This window comes from Camelus bactrianus, chromosome 26 (genome assembly GCF_048773025.1).
Source record: "Camelus bactrianus isolate YW-2024 breed Bactrian camel chromosome 26, ASM4877302v1, whole genome shotgun sequence".
In the NCBI taxonomy this organism is placed as follows: domain Eukaryota; kingdom Metazoa; phylum Chordata; class Mammalia; order Artiodactyla; family Camelidae; genus Camelus; species Camelus bactrianus.
In genome coordinates, this window is record NC_133564.1 from 29,944,978 (window position 1) to 29,964,655 (window position 19,678).

The window sequence follows — 19,678 nt, forward strand, 5'->3', positions numbered from 1 at the left end:
CCAGGCCTTAGGAGCCCAGGTGGAGCAGTTAACTTTCAGGGGAATCATGTGGGGAGGGGGGCTGCGGCAGGGGAGATGGTAGGCAGAGAAGGGAATGCCTGCAACAAGTCTGCAGATGAGCCGTTGCTCCAGAATGAGCAGGGAGGCCTGGGCGGCTGGATCTGGGAGACCGGCAGTGCCAGAGCAGCTGGACTCTCCCTCCCGGTCAGCAGGGAAACAGTTGTCCCGTGGCCAGGCTTCAGGGAGGGAAGAGGCAGAGGTGGTGTCTATAGACTGAGCTGGAGCCCCCAGTGGCTTCCAAGGAACAAGGCACTGTGAAAACAGGGAGCAGCTGCCGGTCAGGCTCTCTGACCCTGGACCTCGCCCTCCTGGATAATGACTCCCCAGAACTCACTTCTCCCCGGGCCATCCATCACCGCCCCAGACACAAGCCATCACTCACTGCTTCGGCCTGACCAGGAGCAAGTGTCCCAGCCGGGCCCGCAAAGACATCTCTGACCCTCTCTCTCCAGTTCCTGCTCACCCCAGACTACAGGGGGTCCCAGAAACTGGGGTGGGGGGTGGGGAGGAACGGGCGACAGCATCCCAGCCTGATTCTTTGTTTGGGCTCCCTCCCTTCCCCCACCCCGGCCAGGGCTCTGGACAGCCATTTGTTCTTCCCTGAGAAATTCCTCCTCCCTGACTTCGGGGAGCTGGCTGGCAAAGCCAGAGTGGAAAATCGGTGGAGCTAATGGTGTAGCAATGCGGGAGCCGGAGCCAAGAACACGGCCCTGGGGTGGCTCTGCTGCACTCACCCAGCGTGGTCAAGCGGACACGTGAGCCTCTGCCCTCCTCCCTCTCATGCTCTCACAGGCTGGGTCCTCCCTACCCCCGCCCTCTGCAAAGCTCAGCTCCCGGAACACTTGCAAACACACCCTTCCAGAGCCACCTCTCTCTGGGATGTGGCACAGAGCAGATCCCCTGGGAAAACTGGGCAGCCAAGCGCACTGCAGATTCCCACAGACCAGAATCCTCCACCCTGCTTCTCAAGGGGGTCACCCCACACCAGTCTCTGCGCCGTGTAATTCCACTCGCCTTCTGGCAGAGGGTGAAGAAACTTCTCTTAAATGTTCAGTGTGAATTAGAAGTAAACAGGTTCTTTGCACAAGAAGAAATTATGCTGGGGACCGGGTGTGATGGAGGAGCCTTCCTGCATGTTCCCAGGGCAGCCACAGGACACTGGTCCTCCAGACACTGGTCCCCTGGCCTCGCCAATCAGCCACAGCCAGTGGGATCACAGCCTGTGCAAGGCTCGTGGTGGGATGCCCTCTGGTACCTATCTGAGGTCCCCCCGCAGCCAGGCTGCAATGCCTACCCCTTGGGGCCAAAGACAGCTGCAGGACCACCTTGTGGGGGTGCCTTGGGCAGCCAGGGCCCTGGACTAAACTTGAAGCTGGGGCAGTTTCTCTGGCACACTTGCAGCCTCTCCCCCATGGGCCCAGGTTTCTGCAGGATGCAGAGACAAAGGCTTGCTTTGTGGCACCCGGCGTCCAGGGGGCTCGCAGCCAGAAATGGAAACGTGCGGCTTTTCCATTAAGTGTAACCTCTCCCCCTTCAACCGGCCACCAGACTCCTTCAAATCTGGGTAGGTGGGAGGAGCTGTAAAACCCCAGCCATTAAATCGTTTATTAGTTGCAGGTTTCTGAGCATGTAGGCAAGTATTTTGAGGCTGCAAGACTCATACGGTGCCCTCCACCATGGGGCCTGGGGGGTTTAACCCCGGTTACTGCTGAAAAGGGGGGCAGGACCCCCCACCCCCAATTATGAGAAGTGGCCTTGCAAGCAGTTTTGGATTCATCCACTTGCTTTTCTCCAACTCTCAGTCTAAAAGAGAGAAAAATACACAGAAACAAGCCTCTTCAAGCTCAAAGTGTCTTTCAAGCTGGTGCTTATCTTTTTAAAGGGGTAGTCTACCCACACCCTCTGCCCCACCCCCGCCCCAAAGCCTGGTTTGAAACAAGTGGAGCCTCTTTAAGATCCCAAACTAGAGAAGGGGAAGGAGAAGGGAGGGAAGGAGGGAGGCTGGTTTTCCTGGAACCCTTATTAAATCAACTTTCCAAGGACAGCCAGGAACTCCAGGCCCTCCCCACTCCCCGAGGAGCATTTGCAGACTGGGGGAGGGGCTCCCGAGACACACACACACACACACTCACACACTCACACACTCACACACTCACACACACAGCAAAGCCTTTCGAAAGGGGAAAAGCTCTCAGTCAGTGTGATAGAGGTTTTGGGTGGTTGGCTTCAAACTTTTGGGCAAACCTTTTACACCCAAATTGTAGCCTTTTCTGGAGGACAACAGCAGCATTGTTATTTAATAATCAGGGAATACTTTACATTTATGAGATACCTTATAGTTTACAAAGGATGGAGACAGACTTTCCCTTAGGACGGATTTCACAGCAGTTCTCTGAAGATGGTGGGGCCTGAGTTCTGCTCTCACAGAGCTCAGAAGGAATCATCAATGTGAAGAGACCAAACCACCAGAGGGGCTGACAACCAAACAGGGACCTGGGACTCGATCTCCAAGTCCGGTGGATTTCCACCTCTGCATCCTAAGACATTCTGGGTCTATCCAGGAAACAAGCTCCTGACTAGAGCATCCCCTTGTGGGCAAAGGGACCCGCAGGACTCCCACTTACGGCTCATTGACTCTGTCATTTGCATCTGATATTTGCAATGACCTTAGGAGAGATTTTCATGACCAGCACATTTGATGGAGGCGCAGAGAGAAATTTCCCACCAAGAGCCAACAGTCGGTAAGAAATGGGGCCAAAATTAAAACCACGGCAGTGCAGGGAAGACTCACACCCACAGATGTGTACTCGAATGTTCACAGGAGTTTTCGTAATAACAGCCTGAAGTGTTAACAACCCAAAGGGCCACCAACAGGTGAATGGAGACACGTTCACCATGTAATTCCATTCTGGGAAATTCTAGAATAGGCAGAACTAACCAACAGTGGTGGGAAGTAGATTGGTGATAGCCTGAGTCCAGTGCGGCAAAGGGCGCGAGGGAGGTTTTGGGGGTGATGGATGGAAATCTTCCATATTTTGATTGGGGTGGTACTTACATGGGACGTTACATTGATCAAAACACATCGAACTGTACACTGAAAACTGGTGCACTTTGTAGAATGTAAATGCTACCTCAATTAAGTTGAGCTTTTAAAAATAGTAGTCTAACTTCACTCTTCATTGCCACGGAGCCTAATAGCCCCTCCACCTCTCCTGCCCAGTCCTTCCCCTTCCTGGAACCTGTACTTTGTTCTCAGCAAGACCTCCAGCCCCCTGGCTCCACCCTCCATCACTGCCTCAGCTCCCTTCTTGAAGGGCCTGGTTGTGCATCGGGACAGAGACAAGCACAACCAGGCGCTTCAATGTCCATCTCCTCCCCCAACGCCTTACACTTGGACCCTTGGACACCCCCTTCCTGCTTACAGGTGCGCCAGTCCAATACCTACTATTCCCTTTCTCCATCCTCCATTCTCGGGCTGCAAAAGGGATTGTTAGAGAAAGTTTAAAAAAAAAAGTGCTTTAGGGTCCACCATAAATTCATATTCTCAAACGTCATCCAGGCGCTCCGTGCTTTTGGATTCATCACCGCCTTACGCTCTGGCTGACCCAAAGCTTCTGCATCCAGTCCGCACAAGCCTCCCACCCGAACTCACTCCCCTCTGCTCTCATCGGTCCCCCAGAGCTGACATCCAACCTACTCAACCCCACAGATTCCACTTCTACGGCGTCTCTGCCGTTTTTCCTTCCTTTACATCCTTTACCCGAGTCCCTACCCTTTCTTTCTCAAGCTAGACATTCAAAACAACCAGTTAACTGACTCGTCAGTCTAGCAACAGTGGTAGAGGCAGTAATAACTACTAACATTTCCCTTGTAAGTGCTTTATCTGGATTATCTCATTTAATCCGGCATCACTGTCCCTGTTTTAAAGATAAGCAAACTAAGGCTTAGTGTGTTTGAGTCATTTGTCAAAGCAAGTCCCGAGCATGATTCACCCATAGGTCCGTCTGACTTCCTCCTCCCATCCATCCAGACTCAGCTGCCTGGACATCTGAAAGCTGGATCATGTCATTATCGGCTCAGAACTTTTCAAGACTCCCAGTATCTCCCCATTTAAGCACATTTTCCAGAGCAGGGCATTAAGGTCTTGCATATGCTAACTAACTCAATCCAAGCTTTACTTCCTCCCTGCTCACCAGGGAGGTGGTTCTCTATACAGCTTATACATCCTGCCTCAGCACCTTTGCTCATGCTGTTCCACCTGGAACACCCTCCATTTCCCTTTCAGTCCCCTACCCATCCCTCTAGACCATCTCAGATGCCCTCTTCCTTGGCATTCCCACTGCACTGTGTTATAATTCTGCTGTGTGGTTTAAACACAGTCTACTTTGTATTTAGTTGCCCCGGTACTTGTCACCCTCTACCTGATGGTGAACTCCCTGAGGGCAGAGATGCTCCCTCCTACTCTGGTCTTCATCAACTTCTAGGTCAGGCCTTGCCTTCAGTTCTGTCACGGAATGCCACATGCATCTGCCTGCTCCAGCCAGTGCACATTCTAGAGGGTCCACACACCCTTCCCTCCTCCTTCTCCACCACCATTCAAGTGGACAAAAATTCGCACTCCTCATTCGTCATTCAAACACGTCCTGGCAGTGAGGCTGATGGCCCTTTAAATGCAGCCACTACATCACCTGCACACCTGAGCCCCCTACCCACTGCCTGCCTACCTCCTCTGTTTATGTCATCAGCCACTGAGTCACAAGTCACACTACCCTTTGGCAGCAGAAATGCCCAAATATTAGTTCTTAAAGACCTTCGAAAGCCAGCAGGTGTGCTGTACCTGTAATCTCCATGAAGTTATTTTTCCAACTCCAGAAAATCCCATGAGTGGGGGGTGGTGGGGATGGGCAGAGTCCTTCCTGTTACTAATAATTGCTCCGAATTTCCAATAAACTGCAGGCCCCTCCCAGCTCCCACGGCCAATAATGCTCCCCAGTTCTCCATCTCTTCCATTTCCTCCAGCAATACATACCCAAAGCAAACCTCTCATCAGGCCTCCAAACAGCCTATGAGACTCCGTCAACAAAGACACAATGGGGGGCATGTGGCCACGAGATCTGCCCCTCACAGATGTGAGTCTGGAATAATCTTCTAGAAGCCAGAGGTCTTTACGGAGCTCCCACATCCCTCCACGTCCCCTGTAACCCGATTCACGTTCAAAACTCGAGTCCATAGGTCACTCACTCCCCACTGCATCACCCAACCCCGTCTCATACATCATCCAGGTTAGGGAGCTGGCCCTCGGGTCCCAATCAGACTTTCTTTTTTTCAGGAGGAGAAAAGTATAAACCACCCTGGCTGTGTCACTCCTGGCAGATGGGTGTCCTCCATGACCCAACCTCTGATGAAGCTGGTGACGTTTATGGCCAGGCCTCAAGCAGCCCAAGGAACCTGGGAGTCTCTCCTCCAGGCCAGGAGCCCTCTGCTCCACGTGGATTGGAGCCTTCCCAGTCGGCCACATCACGTTTGACCTGGACCACAGACCACCCTGTTTCCGAGGGCGTGGAGCCCAGGCTGACCCGCAGCCCGGGCCCTTACCTTGTTCAGGCAAGGTCGGGGCCGGCCTGGCCGTGCAGAGCGTGGCTGTGACCAGCACAGCCCAGAGGAGGAGGCACTTCCAGCTCCACATCCCAGTTCTGCAGTTAGAGGTCGGGGACAAGGCTCCACATCTCCATGGAGACTCCGCCGTGGGCTTGATTCTCCTGTGCAAGTTGACCCTGGGGAGAGAAAAACCCAAGAAGTGAGGAGGGTCTGCATGGGGGTGGGGAGCCCAGAGAGAAAGAGGTAAAGCGTGTCACAGAGCCACCCTAAGTTAGGATAACTTACTCCTTCAGGCAACAAAGAAGGGAACTGTGGTCCTGCCCTAGTGCTGAATTTGAGGTTATCAGCCTTAATTAGACAAAGGAGTAAGTTAATTCAGTCCTACAACTATTTACTGAGTGGGGACTGTTTCCTTTGTTGGGAAAATCGTCACAGAGATTCCCGAGGCATGAGCCCCAAGATCATTTGTGCTGCTAAAATGAACAGCCTCAGGAAAGTCCCCTAGGAGACGTGGGTGGGCAGATGACTCCCCCAGGAGAAGACTTCACCCCCTCTAGGGCACCCCAACCATTCAGTGAGGGATACAGAGAGAGATGAAGCTTATGGAATAAGCCCCAAACCAGGGAATGGGAACCGGGCGAGATGCGGACCCTCCCTGGACCCGTGTGATGAGGAAGCTGAAATAAGCCATCTCCAAGATTCTTTTCGTCTCTAAATCCGGATGCCTCCCAGGGACCTCTGGTTCTACCAAACACAAGTCTCACCAACTGCTTAAAAAGGATCTCCGAGTGTGGAACCGTGAGGCGGACCCAGTCCTCCCCGATGCTGAGAGGTGACGGCGGACTGTCCAACAGAAATGAATCCAGAAGTGGGGAAAGGTCGCACTGAGGAAGGAGGGCTCCCACGAGCCCTGACTCAGAGGTGGCCCACGCCCGCCCGGGGCGGTGGGGGGTGGGGGAGAGCACAGACTGCAGCCCTTGATCCTTCTCAGACCCTGACTAGTAACATTTAAAACAACCCTCCAGGGTCTCTGGGAACCACAGATCTTTGCTGCTCAGCATGTACCAAGTGATGAGACTTTCTGGGCGCCGTTTGGGCTCCAGTCGGGGTGACCGCCTCCGTCTCCCAGGTGGCTTTTGTCCTAAATACACCAGGGAACCATCCAAGTTATTCAGAGAATCCACTTCCCCGGAACATGCCCTAATGTGGTGCTCGGCCCGGCCTCCCCCCACCCCCCCAGCCAGACAGGGCCCCTCGTGAGTGAGTGAGTCAGTCAGTCCCGGCCGGCCGAAAAGCCCCGGGTTCCTGGCTACGCTCACCGGCCCCTGCCAGTGGGAAGACCCTGCCGGTGGGAAGACGCAGGCACCGCCGCTAGCTCCCTCCCAAGGCTTTCCTAACATTAAAAAAAAAAAAAGAACTTCAAATCAAAGGAGAAGTAAACACTTCTCTCCCATTTTTCTAAATTTAGGAAAGGGACTAGACGAGACATAATTGATCAACGATTTACTGAAGACCTACTATGTGCCGAGCATGGACTAGTCAAACTTCGTTTCTTCCTTGCTATAAACTTATTGGGGGCAGGATAGGCATTTTTCTGGCCCTTTAAGCAGTAGGGAAACTGAGACTCAAAGAGGCTGAGTGCTCTGCCCAAGGACGTGCAGCGAGGAAGCAGCAGCCCTGTGGCTCCATCACCTGGGCCTTCCGATGCTGGAGGCCAGGGTGGAAGCAATGAAGGGGTTGATCAAACCTAGCTCTGTGGGATGTGAACTCATTTCCTCCAAAGGGCGTGTCTGTGCCACAAGGAAACCACATAGATAAGGACAGATCTGAGGCAACTCTGGTGACAGGTGAGCCTTGATTCTCAATTCCTTTGCTTGAGAGAAAAACCCTTGGGAGCAGCTCACGATGTACCATGTAGGACACAGGATGGGGCAGGATCTCTGGCTGGGGACAGACGCAATGCTTGCCAGAGGACATCCTCCTAACCCACATTCCACATCTCATCTCCTCCCAAGGATACACCAAACAGATGCAGGCAGAAAGCGACACCTGACTTAGAACCTAAGCCCAACAGGAGCAGCCAGAGTCATGAATGAATTTTTAGTGTCCAACGAGAAAGGGTGGTATTATCATCCTTAGAGGATGAAGCTTGTTCGCCCAGGCAGACAGGCAGCTTCCACCAGCACTCGGCCACTGTGGCCCCTGAGGCCCCTGAGGCCCCTGAAAAGCCCGCCCACCTCCTCCCAGGTATGGTCTCACTGCCGGCTGACCTCTTTCAGCTCTGAGATTAATGCACTTCAAACTAATCTGGCAGCTTCCCTGCAAAAGTCTCTTCCTCTCTTTCCCCTCTGGGCCCTCAGTCCCACATCTGTAAGACAAACAATGGTCAGAAAACCCAGCCCCCGGGCACCCGCTCCTGGTATGAGCAGCAAGTGGGTACACACCCCATTGCAGGAAACACAGTGACATGAACCCCTAGTCCACATACTCACTGGCTAGGACCCCTGGGACTGCCACCTCCTTCCCATTCTACTAATTAATGAATTCTTCAGATCCCTTAGGAACAGTCCCCTTCCTTCACTGCTTGACAGATGTGACCTGTAGCCTTGCAGGTGCACACAGCAGCTGGCTCCATCAGGCTCCCGGCATCAGTCACATCTCCTGGGATTGGCAGCCTGGCTTCCCCTCTGGGTGCAGAGGTCCTCACTGGGGAACGGCGGGAGATGGGGGACACATGATATCTCAGTTTTCCCACTTGTCCTCAGAAGGACCTAAAATGGTTGCCTTGCCTATATCCCCTGGGGTTATGAGCATCAAATGGGCAGCGTGGGTGACAGTACCTGCTCTCTCGTCTCGAAAGCACTAATCAAATGTAAGGAATTATATATAAATATTGTGCTTCGAGTTACTTCTTGGTAGTACTCTCAGGAGGCTTTAGTACTTGGCACAGGAAGACATGAACCTCCTTCCTTTACAGAGGCATTTCTCATTATCCGCCTTCACACCCTAGTCTCTAGACCTGGCTGTCCCACACGATGGCCACTCGAGGCTACTGAGCACTTAAAACGTGGCTAGTGCGAGCTGGGATACACTAGAAAGGAAAAATACCTGCAAGAATATAAAGTCTTCCAATAATTTTTTAGACCGATTTCATGTTCTAATGATAATATTTCGCATATATGGGGCTAAATCAAATATATGATTAAAATCAAAACAAAGTAATTAATGAAAATGAATATCACCTGTTCCCTTTTATATTTATGTTTTTTTTTCCCCCCAGATTCCACATATGAGCAATCTCATGTGGTATTTTTCTTTCTCTTTCTGGCTTACTTCACTTAAAATGACATTCTCCAGGAACATCCATGTTGCTGCAAATGATGTTAAGTTGTCGTTTTTATGGCTGAATAGTATTTCATTGTATAAATATACCACATCTTCTTTATCCAGTCATCTGCTGATGGACATTTAGGCTGTTTCCATGTCTTGGTTATTGTTAATAGTGCTGCTATGAACATTGGGGTGCAGGTGTCTACCTGTTCCCTTTTAATTTCAAACGCAGCTCCTAGAGAATCTGAGACTCCATGTGGCTTGTATGACATTTTACAGGATGTTGGGTCTTCTGAGGATCCTCTAAATTTCCCAAAACACCACGGGGTCACAAGCTCCTTAAGAGCAAGGACTATACTCTCTCTCTATATATATTATCTCTATATAGGATTCTGATACAGAAACGCTTTCAGAAAAGAAGTTGACAACACTGGAGAAAACCATCACGCACTCCCTGTTAGCTAGCCAAACTCTATTTGAAAGCGTACCAACCCGGACTTTTTCTAAACATCTTGATTCCTGAGCAGTGAAGAAGTAATGCCAAAACTTTAATCCCGTTAGACAGGAATAAAACTTTTTAACAGGAATGGTCGCCTTTCTCCAAAGTGAGCATTCTCTACTCACTGTTGAGAGTAAGGGCAAGTACTTAACAAAAATCTGAAGGAAAAAAAAAAATGTATGCGGCTCAGCTTCCAAAATTCTAGTTGGTCCAAGGGAAATGCTAATTTAAAATTTTTGAGTCCCTGTAAAAATGTGCCCAAATGTCCTCGGGAGTGAGGTATATAAAAATTGAGTGATAATAAGTGAAACAGTTAACTGCTCCACCATAATCCAGGCATCCTCGCTACTGAAAACAGGATGGGCCAGTGGACCACCACCATATTCTTGGAGGTGTTCACCCAGGCAAGGGCTCTTTACTTGGAACCCAAACATAGCTTCTTTCATTGCAAGCAGGGAGAGGTGGTGAGGAGAGAATTTCTGTTTAAGGGAGATGCGGCCTTAGGGGGAAAAGCAAATATCCTGGCCCAAGTCTGGTTTTTAATCCTCTCTGGAAACACCAGAATCTTCTCTAAATCTTCTATGTCTGGACTCCTACCAGCCCCTGGTTGGCTCAGACCTTGCACAAAACTCTTGGGAAGACAAAGGCAGGACGTATTTCCCAAGTGGAAATTAAACTCATCTCAAGTGATGCGAGGCCCTTCCAGAGCAAGATGTTTGAATCACTTCTCTCTACCTCCTCTTCCTCCAGGAGCAACAGGCACAAACTTTCCTAGCCCTGAACTAACAGCCATTTTGATGAGAGACTTAAAACATGGAGGCAAGAAGAAAACGGTCAGAGGCTGCTCCAACCCCAAGCTCTGAGGAGCACATTTCCTCTTTGAAGAGTCTTGTTTCAGGTCAACATCCAAAACAAACAAAAAGCAGACAACAAAAAGCAAACCCATGGCCTTTTTTTGGTCTACCTACTCAATGCTCAACTCAGTTTTCCTGGCCTCTGGGGTCCACCAGGAATAAAGCTGGATCAGGCTTAGGGGTGCCTGGGGATGTTCCAATCCTCTCCCCCTCAAGATGGGTAGGGCCGTAGCATCCGCCATATTCCTTCTCCATCTCATCCCGAGGTTTGCTTCCCTTGCTATTCTGAGGGTGCCTCACGGAACTTTCTCACATCCTCTATGGCGAGGAGCCAAGGAAAAGAAGCACCCAAGACTGCCTACTTTGGAGCCAAAGGAAATGTGCCCACTCTGGCCCACATCCCATTTGTGAAACTGCCTCCAATATGGGCATTTCTACGGGCATGGTCAGAGCACAGGCAATGAAAGCACACCGTCCAAGTGGCTCCCCGCCCCGGATGGCCCTCATTAAAAAGCTGACACCCAGCTATGACTAAGAGTAAATGCAACAGATATTTCAAGGAGCTCGTCACCGATGCAGTACACAGGCATCCCAGCTGGAGCCAGGCCCCCGCAGCCTCCCTGTCCCCAAACACCCAGCGCTCCTCCGGGTGTCAGTGGCAGCCTTGGAGCCTCTCCCGATCAACTGGGGGGAAATATGTAAACAAGCCATTAGGGAGACAGGCCAAGAGGACAGACAGTCAGTAAGGTCGCTAGGTCCTCCACAGTGGCTCTCCCCCGGTCACTGGAAGGAAGGGAGCTGACCCAGGCTTGGGGGTAATTAGCCAGACAGAGGCACGTCCCCCGGGGCCCTGCTACTTAGCTTTTAAACAAGCCTCAGAGAGGAAACTGGGAGCCTGGGCCAAAGTGGGAAATGGCCACTTCTGCTCAACCGTCTCAAGGCTAAGGTTCTACAATTTAGATGGGATTCCAAAAAAAGCCCTGGGCCGGAGGTGCAAAGGGCAGGGCACATCTGTGGAGGAAACAGTCACCTTAATTACCATGTCTAGAGAAAGTGCGATTTCATTACAGCCTCCAAACTACCGCCCAAAGAAGGAAACCAGAGAAGTGTTTTCAATTTGAAAGAGGCTGGGAAGGAGAGGGTGAGAGACCAACTATCCCCACCCTCCCGCAACTTTGGAAGCAGAAGGTGCTTTCCTACCTCAAAGGGTAGAACCAAAAAACCCTCAACAATCCAACCCCTTTCAAACCTGTCCCCAGTATTGACATGGTAAAATGCCCCACTTAAGTTTCCGGGAGCTGCAGCCCAAAGAACCCCTTAAAAACACCCAGGGAAGGCCAGCCCCAGGGCCCCCCTCCCTCGCCCCTGGCTGCTGCGCCCCGAGCTCGCTCCAGGGAGGGTGGAAAAGGGACGTGTGACGCCACTGCCACCGCCGGAGACCTGGCGCGGGCTCCGGACAGGGTCAGACGCTCCCGCTGCTCCAGCTGTAACTGAAGGGACGAAAAAGCAATGCTTTGGTTCCAGAAACGTCCGTCAGGGCCAGTTCCGGGTCAGACCGATGGCCAAAGAGGCCACCTCTAGCAGATGTGCTATTGCCTAAAACCTTGACCCCAATTCCTATGACGCCTCTTTTCTCCACAAGCCAGAAAGCACCACCATCATCAGATCCTTAAGAACCTGGGATCCAGGGTAACTTCTTTTCTCCCCAAATCCCCAGGTCTCATCCCTAAGTCTTGAGAAATTTTAAAGAGCGAGGTGGTAAGGACAAGTTGAAGGATCTCAGCTTTAATCTGGGGGAGGGGGAAGGGAGAAGAGCTAATGTGGCTGCGGTGTACTCTGGTGGGGTGAAGCGGAACCAGATGCGGCGGCTACATCTGGAAAATAGGGGGGAAAGTGTTGGGGGAGAAAGACACCGCAGAAACTTTTAAAAGGGCTAAAGCTTCTGGGCCCAGAAAGGAGAAGCAGGCTTCACCGCTCCCCCCCCCCAACCCCAAAGGCGTCTGGCTGCCTTCAAAGGATATGTGTTAAATGAACTCCATCCACAACGTCAATAAATTCCTCTGCAAATGAGGGTGCCAGCCCCTCTTCTCCCAACCACAAACATAACGGGAAAGGGGAGCGAGGGCAGAGGGTTCTGGGCCAGAGAAGCAACATGCATCGCTCCTGAGTGAACCGCACCGGACAAAACCCTCATCCCTTCCCCCACCTCCCAGAACCCGCTTGGAATTGAACATTCCCCTCCCCCCCGACCCCATAATGGGGCTTAACATCACCCGCTGGGCGCCCTCCCCTTCCCCAAACTTCCGACCCTTTCAGAGATGGACTAAGTAGAAGATAACCGCCTCTGGAAAAGGGAATTTCTTTCTCGCTCTCCACTAAAGCAGATTCAGCCATTTGGTGACGACACCTCCTTAAAACCTATTCGAAGCGAAGCTAACCTACCCCTCCACTTCCTTCCCTCTTCAGGCCCCCAGCCTCCCTCCCACCCGTAAACGCGACTCCAGATTTTCCCAGAGGTGGAAAAGGGCTTAGAAACACCCCGGGATTTTAACGTTCCACCCGAAGCTACCTGCTGGATTGGGCTGAGTCCCCACGAGTGGACTAAAAAGAGGAGTGGAATGCAACACACGCATACACACACACACAACCCCATCTCACTGCCCGCTCCCGCCTGCCTCCCCAGTCCCAGGAAACCGAGGGCCGCCACCGCCTCGGCCCCGGCCCCGGCCCTCCCAGGACTCACCGCCGAGCCGCCGCCGCCTCGCCAGCTCCCCGGCGCGAGTTGGCGGAAAAGTTGGGCGGCAGGAGGAGCGGCGGGACAAGCGCGGGGAGGGGGCGCAGAAGGCGACGCGAGCGGAGGGAAGGGAGGGGAGACAAAAGGGGGGCGCCGAGCGCTGGGGAGGGAGTCGGAGGTGGGGGGGGGGGGCGTGTAACGAGCGGAGGGAGGCGCCGGACCCGACCGGGCTGCTGCAGGGAGAGCGCGCAGCCGGGAGGCTCGGGCGCCGGGGGCCGCTCGGGACGCCGAACCCGCCCCGGATCTGGGGCCGCCGCGGCTCTTACCTCACTCGGCGCTGCGGTTCCGCCTCTGGAGAGTCCGCCGTGGCTCGTGCGGGCGGGCGAGCGCCCGTGCCCCCGGCTCCGGCCCGCCGCCCCCGGGCTCCGCTCGGGTCCTGGCGGGGCCGCGACAGCCCCGCGGCCGGCGCTCGACTCCCGGTGGCGCTCGGGGCTCGGCGCCTCCAGCCCGGGCGGGAACAATGGAGCCGAAGCTGGTGCCCCGGAGGCGGGGCGGGTGGGAGGGCTCCTGTCCGCCGCCCGGGGTCTCCAGACTCGGTGGCCCCCCTCTCCAGCACCGGGCGGCGGCCCTCACGCTTCTGGCAGACCGGGCTCCATGGCCCCGCGGGGGCCCCGGCGCCGAGGCGTGCCCGACTGCCTCACTGGTCCCGTGCGCCCCGCGGGGCGCCCCTCGGACCGGAGAAAAGTCCTCGGGCTCCGCCGCTCTTCCAGCTGCGGCGCGCGCTCACGGCCAGGGAAGGCGAGGTCGCCGCAATGCGCTAAGCTGAGTGTCGGTCCGGTCCGGACGTCGCCGCCCAGCTCCGGGCACAGCCCGGGCTCCTTCTCGCGCTGCGGCTGGACCAGAGTTCGCACTCCCGCTCGCCGTCGCCCGCTGCCGAGGCCGCCGCACCAGTGCCCGCAGGAGCGCTCCGAGCGCTGTGCGCCGGCGAGGCGCGAGGGCTTGCTCTCTCACTCCCAGCCCGCGCTGGTCCCACCTCCTCCTCCTCCCCCTGCAGCTGCCTGCTGGGCCTTGTAGTTCCCGAGCTGCGGCCCCCGAGAAGAGGGAGCGGGCTGAGCGGCCCCGCGCTCCGCTGCTCCTTTTCTGCGGCCTGACCTCCTCTGGCGCGCATGTCTCCCATCTGAGCACCCCCAGAGGGGCGCCCGAATTTCGGGCGGGGACAGATGAGCAACTGGGGGTGAGGTGGGGAGACGCTGTGTCCTGGGGTTGCCCATGGTAGCACGGGCTTTGGAGTCTGACTCTCTGCCTCGGGGAAACGATGTTCTCTCTTTACATCTCAGTTTTCTCATCTGTAAAAGGGAGCTAATAATACTTTCCATATAGAGTTGAGAATTAAATGAGGGCCTGGTACATAGTTACTCAATAAATCCAAGCTGTTTTTATTCATGAGAAGCTGTATTTATTCTCCTCCTGAGACCCTTCTCTTCCATCTCACTTCTCCCAGCCAAACAGTCCGGGTTTTGTGGTCCTGCGGGAGCTTGGTCTTGTAAATTCTACAGCACCGTTCTTGGCCTCCAGAAGCCTTCAGCCATCAGGGAAGGTTCTGGAAGCAACAAGGGAGCAAGAGAAGTTGGGAGGTGCTATTGGTTTGGAAATTAATCAGAGCCCATCCAGCTCACACGCCAGTACTCTCTGGAACCCAAGAAAAAGTGGCTAAAATGCCCTTTCCCCTGGTCCTCCCGCAGAGAGGTATAATTTAGTGGTTCCCTCTGGGGAACTTCTGAAAGATACAAATTTTTGGACCTGCTCAGACTTAAGGAATCAGGCTGTCCCAGGAAGGAGCAAAGAGTCTATTTTTTTTCTCCAGCACGCATGGTGCCAGGTTGGAGACCACCAGTAGGTTGAGAAGTATGCCACCCTCAGTATGAAAGATACCACCATTCTGGTCCTTTACTTATATACTGTGTGATATTAGACAAGTCATATATCTGAAGAAAATTACGACTTGTTTACACATTTCCCGCCAGTTGGTTGGGACTCCCTCACAAGGTTGTCACCAGAATCAAATAAAATAACAGACGTCAGTGCACCAAAAGTGTTACTTTTTGGTATAAATAAAGTTGCTGTGTATGTTCACAGTAGCACCTGCTCCCCGATCCTCACCCTACTTAAACCTACGAGGTCGTGGAAGCTCAAAAACCAATTTAAGAAAAGGATCTCCAAGTTATTTCTTTATCTGACTAGCAGGTAAAAGAATAGTGACACCACATAGTAGTGTCATGTACATAGTAGGAGCTCAATAAATGTTTATTGACTGAAGAGTAAATAAATACATATATGTGAATGAATGAAAAATTTGAAATGAAATAAAAAGCAGGGACTCACATATTTGTGGAATAAATGAGCTTCAGTCATTGCTTATAGGGTTAATTCCCCTATGAGCCTGTCCCTTCATCTTTCAACCCCTCAGCTCCTGATGAAACTCTATTTAACCTTTCATATAAGCTGCCCAGCCATAGGCCGCCTTCATTTTAAATAATGCTCATTCCAGGCCTGTAAGGAGGCCAAACTCGCACCTCTCCCCCTCTTGGAGGGGCCTTCCCAGCCAATCCCAGCTCTCCCAGTGCCTGGGGCCCCTACTGACCTTCTGGTCTATCCCACTGATTTGATACTTAACTTTGTTAGTTGTCATTTTCACCTTTTCTCGGTAACCAGCTCCTAAACTGTCCTAGGGCCAGGAGGCCAGGATCGCATCTGTGGATCTGACCCAGCTCAGGGGTCCACTCAGGAGGTGTTCCATCATGCTTCTTGTTGGTGGACTTGGTTTCAAACCTAAGAGAAATACAATTCGAGGGGATATGGCTGGGATGACAAGCCATGGACAGTCCAGCATTTAATGTTAACACCCAACTGTTTTCCCACTTTGTGACTGGAAGAGAATAGTTCACCATTCCTCTCTCTGATTCTTCAGAATAGGATTTTTGTGTTTGTTTGTTTTAAATCCAGCCCCTTTGCCTTTTGATTTGGAAGCATTTTAGGAGTATCTTGAACCCAAAAGACGAGGCTGAAGAACATGTCCTGGATTTAAGCAGAAAAACAATGGGATCTCAATGCCTGTCTATTTGGCGTCCAGTGGCATTGACCTGGTACCGAACGACTTTCTCTGTAGATGTAGCAAGAAACCAGAACGAGAGCCAGTGGTCAACTTGTGAGTTCTCTCTCCCCCTGGTCTCAGGGAAACAGCCAAAGACAGCGCCACAGAGAAGGTGAGAAACCCAGGGAAGGAAAGGGCCGTCCACAGACCACAGACAGGCCTTCTCCACTGAGAGCTCGCGGCTTCTCTCCTCCCAGCCCAGCTCCCCTTCTGTGCTGCTCTCCGCTCCCTCCTCCTGAAATGCAGACCATCCACTTCAGGACAGGCCCCGGGCCAGTGGAGGGAGAGCCTCCCCAGGGCAACCATGAGCCGCTCCAGGCCGAGGGGGTCAGACAGCCACTCTGCTGCCTCCGTCCTGCTCCGTCCTGCCTCCGTCCTGGCACCTTGCCTCTCCACCCAGAAATGTGATCTGCCCTCTGAGATAACAAAGCGCTGGGAGGGTCAGGGACGATGTGTAGGCCCCTTGCCCTGCCAGCTAGATGTCTGAGGGGGACAAAGGCCCTCACGGCTCGAGGACCTGATAACCAGCTGGGGGCCTGTCGCCTCCCGCGCGTCTGAGTGAGGAGGGGAGTGGTGCTGAATGAAACCCAGGGAAACAGAACTCTCCCCAAAGATCGGGTCTCTTTGTTTGGGAACACTGCAGAAAATCCCTTCCCTCTTCCTCCAGGTCCCTCAGCATTCTTCCACGGAGAAGGCTGCCCTCCTCTCCCAGGGCTCCCCTGCTCCATCTGAGTTAGGTTATTTTGGGGCTCAGCTGTTCCTAACAGGAATGAGCGCCCCTCACTACCCTGGGTTGGTCCTGCCGGGTTAACACCTCTTCGTTGTGGGAAAAGTGGGGGGAGGCAAGCATCTGGGGCAAGGGTGGGCCAGAAGGCTGCTCCAGCCTGCTGTGGGGGTCCCTCAGGCTGGTGGGGATCACCAGAGGCTAGGCACTGAGGACTGGCTGCAGGGGGCAGGTCGGGGAACTCAGGAGGAGGGAACTGCCTGGGTTTCTCCCTCCAGAGTGGAGGTTCCCAGGTCCCTGGGAGCAGGTGGGCCTTTTGCCCCAGGCCCCTGGAGTTAGGGAGTGGCAGTCACCATCTGGCTGCCATTTGGTGACCCCTGGCTGTTCTCAGCACAGCTTCAGCCTATCAGGGGGGAGGGAGGGTCTTGTTTGGCTTGGTGTTTCTGTAAATAACATTTCACTCTCTCCTACCAACTGGGGGTGGGACAGGGAGCTGGCGGGAGTGGTAGCGCACCTCCTCTGGCCCTAGTGCAACACTGACTCATCGAGCACTGGGGCGGGAGGCAGGGGACATGGCTCGTGGGGCAGACACTGTGCCGGGCAGCGTGGACCCCAAGATGAAAGAGACGAGGCTGCAGCCTCTGGGAGCTGACAGTCTTGCGGGGGGGAGACCAGGGGCACCTGCAGGGTGTTTGGGGAGAAGGCATCAGGAGAGGAGACGACTCAGGGGAGTAGTGCCCAAGAATCGTGAAAACTGACAGCATGTGAAACTCCACAAACTCCTCCAGGATAATTGAGGAAGGCAAGACTGGAGAGAACGTGCGGGGGTGTTGAAGCTTCCGTATTATCTTGCACTGAAGAGATGAACCCACTGCTTGGCATGGAGTAAGTGCTCAGTAAGTGCCCTGTTCTTATATTTTAGCCCAGGAACACCCCTTTTGGAGTCTTTTTTCTCCAGGTATCTTTGTGGTGTTGCCGTCAGTCATCACCATGCTCAGATTCTCTATCCCCTGGTATCTACAGGAAAGGATATATTTTTCCCACAAATCTCCCCCTTCCTTGTTGAACCGTTAAAGATAAGCAGCCCTCTTTCTTACAGATCTAACTGCGAAACAAGAAGAAAAATAACATGAACACGCGTGGAGAAGTAAACGTGGCTTATAAAATCTTGGCAGTCACAACAGCCATGGTCCCTGGTCTAGGTTTCAGACTCCTTTCAGGACACTGACAGCAAACTGGCTGGCCTTTCGTCCTCTGCTCTTCTTCAGAGCTCCCTAAACTCTCCCCTTTTTCTGACCCGGACTCACAAACCCTCACTTGCCCAGTAAAAGCTGCCCATCCAAAGCACGGTGCAGGGGGCTGGAGAGGTGACAGAGGAGACAGTGGCCCAACAGTGGACAATTTGCATTTCTGAGGACTCCCCAGGAGTAGAGAACCCCCCGTTCCTGAGGCTTCTGCCCTGCCCAGGGACAGAGATCAAAGTTGCAGGGTTAGACTGGGAGCCTCAAGAGTTCCACTTTGAAATGGATTCCATCCAGGGATATGCAAACAAAGTTGCAGATGACCCCTCCTGGGTTGTTAAGAACTTTTGGTGATATCGGGATGGATGAGGTCAGAGAGGAAGAGAATTTAAAAATAGTGTTCTCCCAGGTAGGTTAGGAAAGATAGATATGCATTTTATTATTTAAAAAAATTTTAATTTTTCCCTTAATGGAGGCATTGGGGATTGAACCCAGGTCCTCGTGCATGACGAGCACATAGGTGCTCTACCACTAAGCTATACCCCCACCCCCTAGCTGTGCATTTTAAAAGCTGGGAAGATAAAGGTGTTGGTGAGGGTGTGGGGAAATGGGCACCCCAAACCCTTGTTGGCAGGAGTGCTGATTGGTTACCCTTGGGGGCCATGTCATATTTATCAACATTTAATAAGTATATACTTTACATACTCTTTGACCTAACAATTCTTCTTCTAGGAATTAATATACAGATGTCCTTGCATACATGTAGAAAGACTATGTATAAAATACATATATATATATATACAATGATAATCATTGCAGCCTTGTGGCTGCAGAACACTGACAACAATGTACTAATTCACCACCGGACTCTTCCACAGGGGACCGGGTGAAATAAATCATGGTACATCTGTAAATGCAAAGTTGTTCATCTGTTAAAAGGAATAAGATGGATCCATATGGAAAGGAACGAGCACTATAAATGTAACAGATCACTTGGGTGAAAAAAAACCAGAGGGGCACACACACACTTACACATGCCGATACCTACTTTATGTGTAGATTACGTGGAAGGAATCTCACACACACACACACACACGCATAACAGGTGAATTGAATGCCTAGGAGGTCAGATATGTGAAGGGGACTTTCAAGCTATCCTTTTTGGCCCTGTTTAAAAATTTCGTCATGTGCCTGTTTTCCTCCCTAGTTGGATGTCACTATTCTGTTTAAAACGAAACAAATTTCTGTTCACCAAACAGCTAATAGTGGTTTTCTCTGCAATGTGATGACAGGAGGCTTACACTCTCTTTTTTACATACCTCTGGAGCGTTTGAAGTTTCTGCAAGGAGTGTGTTTACAGGGTCATCTGTGTGGTTGAGCAGGTTGCGTCCAGGGCGTGTGTTTCAGTGACTGAAATTCTGTGCAATGCTGCCGTTATATCTGCCCAGAGGAGGCAGCACCTTCTCCCGCCCCTGACTGTGTACCAC

At 52.7% G+C, this 19,678-nt stretch overlaps 1 protein-coding gene and 1 non-coding gene across 5 annotated transcripts in view; both read right to left on the minus strand.

Moving 5' to 3' along the window:
- The window catches only part of FGFR1 (fibroblast growth factor receptor 1), a 46,078-nt gene extending 32,544 nt beyond the window's left edge, over nucleotides 1–13,534 (minus strand). For all 4 annotated transcript variants that reach the window (XM_074353564.1, XM_074353563.1, XM_074353562.1 and 1 more), the window contains exons 1-2: nucleotides 13,402–13,534; nucleotides 5,656–5,834 (exon numbers count right to left, since the gene is read on the minus strand). In XM_074353564.1, coding sequence (XP_074209665.1) covers nucleotides 5,656–5,746 — 91 coding nt within the window. In that variant the 5' untranslated portion in view covers nucleotides 5,747–5,834; nucleotides 13,402–13,534. The remainder of the gene's footprint in view (nucleotides 1–5,655; nucleotides 5,835–13,401) is intronic.
- Nucleotides 13,535–18,661: 5,127 nt separating this feature from the next.
- On the minus strand, nucleotides 18,662–18,737 carry TRNAD-GUC (transfer RNA aspartic acid (anticodon GUC)). Its single transcript has one exon. It is a non-coding gene; the product is annotated as a tRNA-Asp (tRNA).
- Nucleotides 18,738–19,678: the final 941 nt, after the last annotated feature.